General features: G+C 51.2%; 2 protein-coding genes across 3 annotated transcripts in view; one reads left to right on the forward strand and one right to left on the reverse strand.

Annotated features, from left to right (window-relative positions):
* Eif3k (eukaryotic translation initiation factor 3 subunit K) overlaps positions 1-2,823 on the reverse strand; it is a 9,147-nt gene extending 6,324 nt beyond the window's left edge. Inside the window, exons 1-2 of the mRNA XM_021200919.1 lie at positions 2,605-2,823; positions 1,561-1,659 (exon numbers count right to left, since the gene is read on the reverse strand). Coding sequence (XP_021056578.1) covers positions 1,561-1,659; positions 2,605-2,663 — 158 coding nt within the window. The 5' untranslated portion in view covers positions 2,664-2,823. The remainder of the gene's footprint in view (positions 1-1,560; positions 1,660-2,604) is intronic.
* Positions 2,824-3,788: 965 nt separating this feature from the next.
* Map4k1 (mitogen-activated protein kinase kinase kinase kinase 1) overlaps positions 3,789-8,459 on the forward strand; it is a 20,650-nt gene continuing 15,979 nt past the window's right edge. The window contains exons 1-8 of one of the 2 annotated variants that reach the window (XM_021202926.1): positions 3,789-3,992; positions 4,153-4,210; positions 4,329-4,419; positions 5,031-5,095; positions 7,602-7,657; positions 7,746-7,793; positions 8,020-8,062; positions 8,149-8,221. In XM_021202926.1, the coding sequence (XP_021058585.1) occupies positions 3,894-3,992; positions 4,153-4,210; positions 4,329-4,419; positions 5,031-5,095; positions 7,602-7,657; positions 7,746-7,793; positions 8,020-8,062; positions 8,149-8,221 (533 nt within the window). In that variant the 5' untranslated portion in view covers positions 3,789-3,893. The remainder of the gene's footprint in view (positions 3,993-4,152; positions 4,211-4,328; positions 4,420-5,030; positions 5,096-7,601; positions 7,658-7,745; positions 7,794-8,019; positions 8,063-8,148; positions 8,222-8,459) is intronic. The other variant, XM_029539893.1, reaches the window with a different exon arrangement.

Raw genomic sequence — 8,459 nt, forward strand, 5'->3', positions numbered from 1 at the left:
AAAAAAAAAGGAGGCTAACACACACTGAGCACTCAAGAAGCAGCCAGCATCTCTGGAAAATACATTATCCCCATTTTATAGATGTGAACGTTAAGGCTACATAAACTGGTGCGTATGAACTGCAGAGGCAGGTGAACTTCTGTGAGTTCAAGGCCACCCTGTTTTCCAAGCAAGTTCCAGAGCCAACAACTACTTAGAGAGAGACCTTGATTCAAAAAAGCAGAACACCAAAACAAACTAAGCCATACAGCTGGTAGGAGGGCAACTAGGTGTGGTAGCACATGCTTGTAATCACAACACTCGCAAGTCTGAAGCAGAAGAACCCCGGGAGTTTCAGGCCAGCCTGAGCTGTACAGTAAAACGCTGGGTGGGTCTCAGAGAAGGGCAACCCCGATGGCATGTGTTCACACTGCCAGCACTTGGGAGGGTGAGGAGTTCAAGGCCATCTTGATAGCAAGTTCAAATTCACTGACAACTACAGGACCCTGGCTGAAAATTAATTAACAAAACCAGAAAAGGGACCAGAGAGATGGCTCCGTCAGTATAAACACTGTGTAAACTCACTGACCCAAGCTAAAACTCCTGACTCATAAAAACGGGCTTTAGTGTGTATATGTGGAGGCCCAGCACTGCCACAGGGAGACAAGAAACAGAATCTTCTAGAAGTGTGTAGGCCAATCAGTGTTCAGAGGCAGACACTCAGAAAGTGGCAAGTGCCAGACATGGTGCCCCACACCGTTAGTCCCAAAGCTACCCTGGTCTACCTCGAGAGTGCCAGGACTTAACAAAACAAAATGGTGGAAAGTGAGATTGACTGCTCCAAGTGGTCCTTGGACCTCCACACTTGCCCTCACACTCATAAAACAAAACCAATTAAAAAGAATAAAATAAATGTTAATGCCAGGTAGCCATGCCAGCCTGTCTCAAACTCGGTCTCTGAGGTGTGAACGGAGGATCCCAAGAGCAAGCTGATAGCAAGACAAGCTGTGTTCGTGGATTCTGGGCTTAATGAGGCCCACACAGCCCCTCCACACACACACACACACACACACACACACACACACACACACACACACACACACTCATGAATATGGGCAAAGTAAACAAGGAAAAAAGCTGCCACCAACCCAGGGCTGAGAGGAAGACTCCTGGTGCAGAAGAGCTTGTGCTATGTGATTACAGCAGAGCTTAAAGCAAGCAGGCCTGACCTAAGCTGACTCAAAGGACCCAAGGCCAGGCCAAAAGGGCTCAACAGCGATTACCTAAGTGGGGTTGATGGGACAAAGTGTTTGACCCAAGAGGCAGTGAAACTAACAAAATGAATGTCCATTTACAACCATCTGTCTAGCAACACAACTGTTTATTGATTATCTTGTATGTTTTTGGAATGGATTAAAGACAAAAACAAAACAAAAACTCCTGCTCTGACCCTCTAAAGCTTAAACACCGAAGAGAAGCCCCATCCTGAAGCCTGCCCCAGACCCCTCTGCACCAGGCTCCCTCTCCAGAGTGGCTTCCTGCTAGGCAGCTGTTGGCATGAGGGTGGGGACATACACTCACAGTTTCAGGACAGCCAGGTTGGCCTCCAGATCATAGGCATTCTCCTTGGCCTGTGTCTCCACATACCGCTCCAGGGTAGCCAAGTTCTCAGGATTGTACCTGGAAGGGCATCAAGATGGGTGAACCGCCTGGCACAGTGGTTACACGCCTTCCATCCTAGCACCTAGGAGGCTGAGGCAGGGCAGAGGATTGCAAGTTTGAAGCTAGTCTGCGATTTATAGTGAAAACCTGTCTCAAAAGTTAAAAGGGAGATAACCACACAGACAAGACAGACAGACAGACAGACATGGGTAAACAGAGAGAAGAACAGAGGCTAGTCCCACTATTGGGCTTAGGGACCACTGTAATTTGTTAATCCGAAATCACTCCCTTCCTCCCTACGGCTTTAACTCTGGCCATAGGATATTCCTCCCTTTACTATTTTTTTTATTTAAAAGCTACATTCATTCGATCTTAAAATAAATAATTTAGTCCCATCCACTGGAACTACCCAGAGAGATGATCAACTGTACAAGTTCCAGTAAATGTTTTTCAAAACATGGGCCTCTAGCTAGCCCTACTTGAGCCCCGGGTCGTGTCTAGGATGCCTCCAACCTCAGCCAGTCTCTGCCGCCCGTATGTTTTCCTGAACACCTTCTCTTGGATCTCGTTCTGACCCAATTCCATCCTCTCCTGCCTAGCTCAATACGTGGCTTGACCTGGCCAGGCCCTGATCGCTCCTTACTGTCACTATCTGTTGAAAGGGGTTGTCGCCGGGATGGAATGGGAACCTAGGTCCAGGAATGTAGGACCCGTGGCCGTTTCCATCACCTCCGGTTCCCACTGGCCAAATAGACATCAGAGAACACTATGTAGGATGGTCCACAAGAAGAGACTAAAAGACACCGGGAGTCTGTGGCAGCAGAAAAGGTAAAAGTTGAGGGACGGAGAGAAACTTGGAGAAACTCCACCTCTGGAGGAGCATGGAGCCCTGGCCACCCCTGGCTGGCCCCCCGTCTTCTCCACCCCGCTTGGCCAGAGAACGCCCTCCAGCGGAGCTCAGACCTGTCGATACCCTTGAGCAACTTGCCCACGTTCGCTCTCATCTGCTCGAACATCGCCATGATCACTGTTGCCTTCTGCAGCCTCCGCTGGAGTCGAACACCAGGCACGGGGCTTAGCACTAGGGGACCGGAAGAAAAGGAGACGTGCGGGAAGCGGAACCTACGTCACCCCCTCCCTCCAGCTCCTACAAGGAAGGCAAAGGGAAAGGCGCTTCCGGCAGCGGCACCGGTTTTTTTTTTTTTCTTCCTACCACGTGATTTCCTTCTAACCTGCGCACGCGCAATGAGCTCACTTTAACTGAGACCAATAGCGTGAGAAAAGGTTTAGTCTGCCTTACTACGCAGGCGCCAGGAGGCGGGCTAAGCTTTTCCCGGGCCGCACAAACTTAGTACTTAAGCTTCTGACGCGCGTGCGCTGGAGTTGTAGGGAAAGGAGACTTAGTTTTCTCTACGCATGCGTAGCCCTAAAAGCGTTTAGCCCCGCGAAGGGGTGCAGTTTCCTTTTTGCTTTTAGTCGGGTGGGAGATGCTCTCTGAAGCCTTTCTTGTCTCCGACTTGGGTGTCTGAGACAGCATCTTGTCTGTATCTTCACTTCCTCGCTGGTCCCCACTCGCCTTCCGTGATGTTACAGTGCTCTGTTAGGAGCCGGGAAGGCAAAGGACACCTGCACCTGGCTGGATTACCGTGGCACCCCGGAGTCTCTCCATCGGCTCCGTGTAGGGGCTACTAACAAGTGTTCCACAGATTCCCTACACGCTTGAAGCGATGCACAGACATGTTCCATGAGGGCAGGTGCCCTGAGCTCAGCTGTCACTTAAGTCACATGCATGAGTCACGAGTAAACAGTCTTCTGTGAAACTCAGCCAGCTTTGTGCAGACCTGCCACCTCTGGCTTGACTCCAGATCTTCAAGTACCCAGCAGAGGTTCAACCGTAACCTGTGACTCCTCCCAGAATAGAGTGTTGGGGAGAGGGTGCTAGGTCAGCCCCAGGTTGCATTTAAGAACTTTTGCATCTTATTTACATAGTGTCCTTCAGGGGGTAAAGGGGAGTCCCATGGGTCCCAAGGCGATCAAACTCTCTGAACCCAGGGGACAGGGGGTGGAGCCCTCTGCGGAGCCCTCTGCACAGCCCTGCAGCTGGGGCAGGAAGCGAGAGTGGGGAGGGGGAAGGCCACAGCCCACAGAGTCAAGGCGGGCCCTGGACTTGTGGAGACAGAGGGTAATACCAAAGCTTGAGCCCTGAGGCCCTGTTGGCCCCCTGGGCGCTGGCCCAGCCCCGGCCTCCAGGGATGGCCCTTGTGGACCCCGACATTTTTAATAAGGACCCTCGAGAACACTATGATCTACTGCAACGACTGGGTGGTGGAACTTATGGAGAAGTATTCAAGGTGAGAAAGCCCTTCTGTCTCCTCCACCATCAACCCTGGGATACTTGGGGTGAGGTCGGCAAACTGGAGTGTAAGAGAATGCCAGGCCTTGCCTTGGTTCAGAGATGCTGAGGATGGCAAGCTATGGAGCCTGCCTGATGACCAACTTCCCCTTTACAAGGCTCGCGACAAGGTGTCTAAGGACCTGGTGGCTTTGAAGATGGTGAAGATGGAGCCTGGTGAGAGCGCCCCCAGAAACTTCTTCCCCATCACCGCCCTTTCCTTCCTGGGATATGGGGGACACTTCTGTAAACCCCTGCTTGTAGCCCACCTTTGCTCTCCGGCCCCTCCTCACAGATGATGACGTCTCCACCCTTCAGAAGGAGATTCTCATGCTGAAAAGTTGCCGGCACGCCAACATCGTGGCTTACCATGGCAGTTACCTCTGGTGATGTCTTAGCCCATCCCCCAACCCCAGCCCCTTAACTCTGGCCAGGCACTGGTAACCAGGCCCTCAGTCCTAAACTACCATCTGTGACCCAGATACCCTAACTTGACCTCCAGCCTGAGGACTTTCCCTTTTAATTGGGGCACACCAGTCTGATTCCCCATCTGAAATTCTGCCTTTCTTACTGAGTACCTGCTAATGTAAGGGCTAATCTAGCACCCTTTCATTGTTGTAATCAAATCTCTCACTAGTCTACTCCCTGCATCACCCATTTTTATTCTGCTTCTTTAATATGAACTCTCAAATTCCTTGGCTCTCAAGATAATATCTCAGCTGCCCCAAATGGCATCTGTTCCTCAAACCTGGGACTCTTTGCCTTGTCTGCTTTGCCATGAGTTCTCTGCCCTGTCCCCTAAATTACCTTGGGGTGGCAGTGGGGTGCTCTTGGGTTGGAACCCAAAGACCTAGAAATTGCTCTGGAGTGCACACTTCCTGGCTAGCCTCAGCCTCCGCTGTCATGGGAACAGGACACTGTGTGGTGGGTGGGGGAGTGAGATAGCCCCGGGAGGTCTCACTACCATCTAATCCCTGCTCCCTGGATGCCCTTGCAGGCTGCAGAAGCTGTGGATCTGCATGGAATTCTGTGGAGCCGGTTCTCTCCAGGACATCTACCAAGGTTAGAAGGACAGGGGGACAGAGGCCCCCTTCCACCACCAGTCCACCTCTCCTGTCTCTCTGTGTTTGTATCCTGGGAGCTGACTTCCCGGTCCCCACTATACCATGAGCCCATGCACTTGGCTGTTGCTGGGGATCCCGTGATGGCCCTGCCCTCCAGCACCTGTGGGTCTTGCCTGTCTTTTCCTGGTCAATAATCCCCTTCATTTCCATGTCTCTATCTTTGTCTGGATGTCTATATTTTCTTGCCAAAAATTATTCCTGGGTTGGGGCAGTTTTGCATTTTCTTTCTTTCTTTCTTCTTTTTTGAGATGGGCTTCTCACTGTGTAGTCCGGGCTTGTCTCCAACTCGCAGAGCTCTGTCTACCCCTACCACCCCTGGTGTTGAGATTCAAGGCACATGCTACCATGCCTGGCCTATTTCTGCATTCTCCAACTCAGATTAATTGTTCAGATTTTCGGGCAGGCAGTCAGTGAAATTCTGTGTCTAGCCTGCGGTCCACCTTTCAGGGGAATATGAGGGTAGGAGTCACATAGGCCTCTCATCCCTTCTGACCCCCCCCCTCTGTCTCTGTCTCTCTCTCTCTGTCTCTCTCTCTCTCTCTCTGTCTCTCTCTCTCTGTCTCTCTCTCTCTGTCTCTCTCTCTCTCTCTCTCACACACACACACACACACACACACACACACACACACATTTTTTTTTGCTATAGTGTGTTTTGGACCTAAAGTCTTATGTTTGCTAAGTAAGCACTCTGAACTATATCCCTAATACCTACCTCCTTTTTAAAATTAATTACTTTATTCTTTGAGGGTTTAATTTAAATTTAAATTAATGTATCTATTCTTTAAGAATTATAGGTAGACAATGTATTCTTAACACATCCGTTCAATTTCTCATAGACGCTCTCCAGCCCTCTTTTTATTTATTATTTTGTGGCAGTCTCAGTGAGTGACCCAGGCCAGCCTTGAACTTGCAGACTCACTGTCTTAGCCTTTCAGTAGCTAGGACAGCCAGTCTACTGCCACCAGGCCCTATACCTCAGCCTTCTCTGCAGTTGGGGTTTTCACCTGTCTTACTCTCTGTAACTCCCCCTACCCACGATTTCAAATGTCTGAAGAGGTCTCGCTCTAGCTCAGAGGTAGAATGCCTGCCCGGTAGGATGGATCGAGGTCCCAGCTTCCATCCGGGCAACGCAGAAACTCCCCCAGAACGGGAAACTGAGGCCGATATGCAGGAAGTGACTCACCCAGCCATTGTGTAAACCCTGGTCTCTGCCCGACACCCTCTGTCCCATCTTTCTCTTGTCCCTTCACTAACCCTGCTTGTTTTCCAAAATACGTCTATCTCCCTGCATTGGGTCTCTGCTCATCTCTCTCTCTCTCTGCTCTGACACTGGGTCTGTCTGTCTGTCTGTCTATCTCTGTATCTCTGCCATTGCTCATCTTGCCTGCCCTCATCTCACCCCATGCAGAGTCTCCCTTGTCTCCCAGGGTCCTCCAGGGAGAAGGTGCTTATTCCGCATTGTCCCCGCCTCCTGCCCTGAATCCTGCAGAGTGGGACCCATCACACCCCCGCTTCGGCTACTTATGGTAGCCTTGCTGACCAGCATGTGTCAAATGTCATAGGCCTTCCCACACATATTTCCTGTTGTTGTTTCTGGCTCTATTTCTTCTTACTAATTACTAGCTTATTAACACCTTACGTTATATGTTTTTCATTATTTCTTGTTTTTGAAATAATAGGCAAGAGGTGCAGCACTGAGATATTCCTCCAGCCTTTCCATCTTATATATTATTTCTCTTGGCGTGTTCTCTCCATGAAGGCAAGGATTTATCTTTGTGTGTGTGTGTGTGTGTGTGTGTGTGTGTGTGTGTGTTTTCAGGTGCATGTGCTAGTACTGAAACCTGGAGACTTTCACATGTTAGTCAAGGATTCTATTGTTGAGCCATGACCCAGCCCCTCACTGGGGGATTCTAGGCAGGGCTCTACCACTGAGCCACACCCTCAGCCTCTCGCTAGGGGAATTCAGGCAAATGCTTTCCTCCTGAACCATGCCCCCAGCCTTTTTGGGGCGAGTATCTTGCTGATAGCTGTGTCTCGAGGACCTGGCGCAGAGTAGGACTACTGTAATGATTTGCTGAGTGACTGTCTTCCTCTGCCTAATGGCTCGTTATTTATCTGTCTATCACTCTTCTCCCATGTGCAAATGCTCTTGGTTGTTTTAGAAACAGGTCTCTCTATGTAGCCCTGACTGGCCTGTATATTGGTATATAGCTGAGGCTAGCCTCAAACTCAGGGCAACCCTCCTGCCTCAGCCTTCCAAGTAATTGGATTACAGGCGAGAGCAACCGCCTTTCAGGCAGCTACTGCCCTCTCTCTTCCCTTTCCGGTTGTCCCATCTAAAGTCCCTCCTCTTCCGACATCCTATGAGAAGTCATGGGTGGAGGGAGGCTGGACCCCAGAGAGCCGGGGTTCCTGACCGGACCCGGCTGGAATGACTTTTGCAGTGACCGGCTGTCTGTCCGAGCTCCAGATCAGCTATGTGTGCCGGGAGGTGCTTCAGGTGAGGAGGGGCCAAGGGACTCCCAAAGCCAGCAAGGCTTTTGCAAGGCAAAAAGTGCTCACCGGGGCCATTGCTCACATCTCTCCAGGGTCTGGCCTACCTGCATTCAGAGAAGAAGATACATCGAGACATCAAGGTAGACTGGGGACAAGGGTGCCGCCGAGAGAGGGTCCTAGGGGGGCCTCCAACTCATTTAGAGCTTTAGGGAGGAGTCACGGGTGGGAACAGCAAAACACTGGGAAGCGGGGGGGGGGGAAAGAGAGAGAGAAAGAGAGAGAGAGAGAGAGAGAGAGAGAGAGAGAGAGGGGGGGGGGGGGGGGGGGGGGGCTCCGTCAGCCTCTAATTCCTCCTCTGGTCCCCAGGGAGCCAACATCCTCATCAATGACTCCGGGGAAGTTAAGCTGGGTAAGTCTGGCTCACAGGGTGCCCAGGGAGCTGATGGGGGTTGAGGAGGGGGTGGGGCCAACACGGATTTCTGTCTCTGCCTCCAGCTGACTTTGGGATCTCAGCCCAGATTGGGGCGACACTGGCCCGGCGCCTTTCTTTCATTGGGACACCATACTGGTGAGGGGTGCTGGGGGCGGCTGGGATGGGAACAGGGCCATTCCCCATCTTGGTCCCCAGGAAGTCCTTGGCTCTTCTCCTACTAAAGACCGTTCCCCCTCTATGACCCCTGTTGATTTTTCCACTTATCTAGGTCTCTTTCTGGCCCTTTCTGTCCATTTCTCCTAGTGTTAGGATTTCAGTGGTGGTAGTTGTAGGGTGTGTGTGTGTGTGTGTGTGTGTGTGTGTGTGTGTGTGT

The sequence above is a fragment of the Mus pahari genome, chromosome 1 (genome assembly GCF_900095145.1).
Source record: "Mus pahari chromosome 1, PAHARI_EIJ_v1.1, whole genome shotgun sequence".
In the NCBI taxonomy this organism is placed as follows: Eukaryota; Metazoa; Chordata; class Mammalia; order Rodentia; family Muridae; genus Mus; species Mus pahari.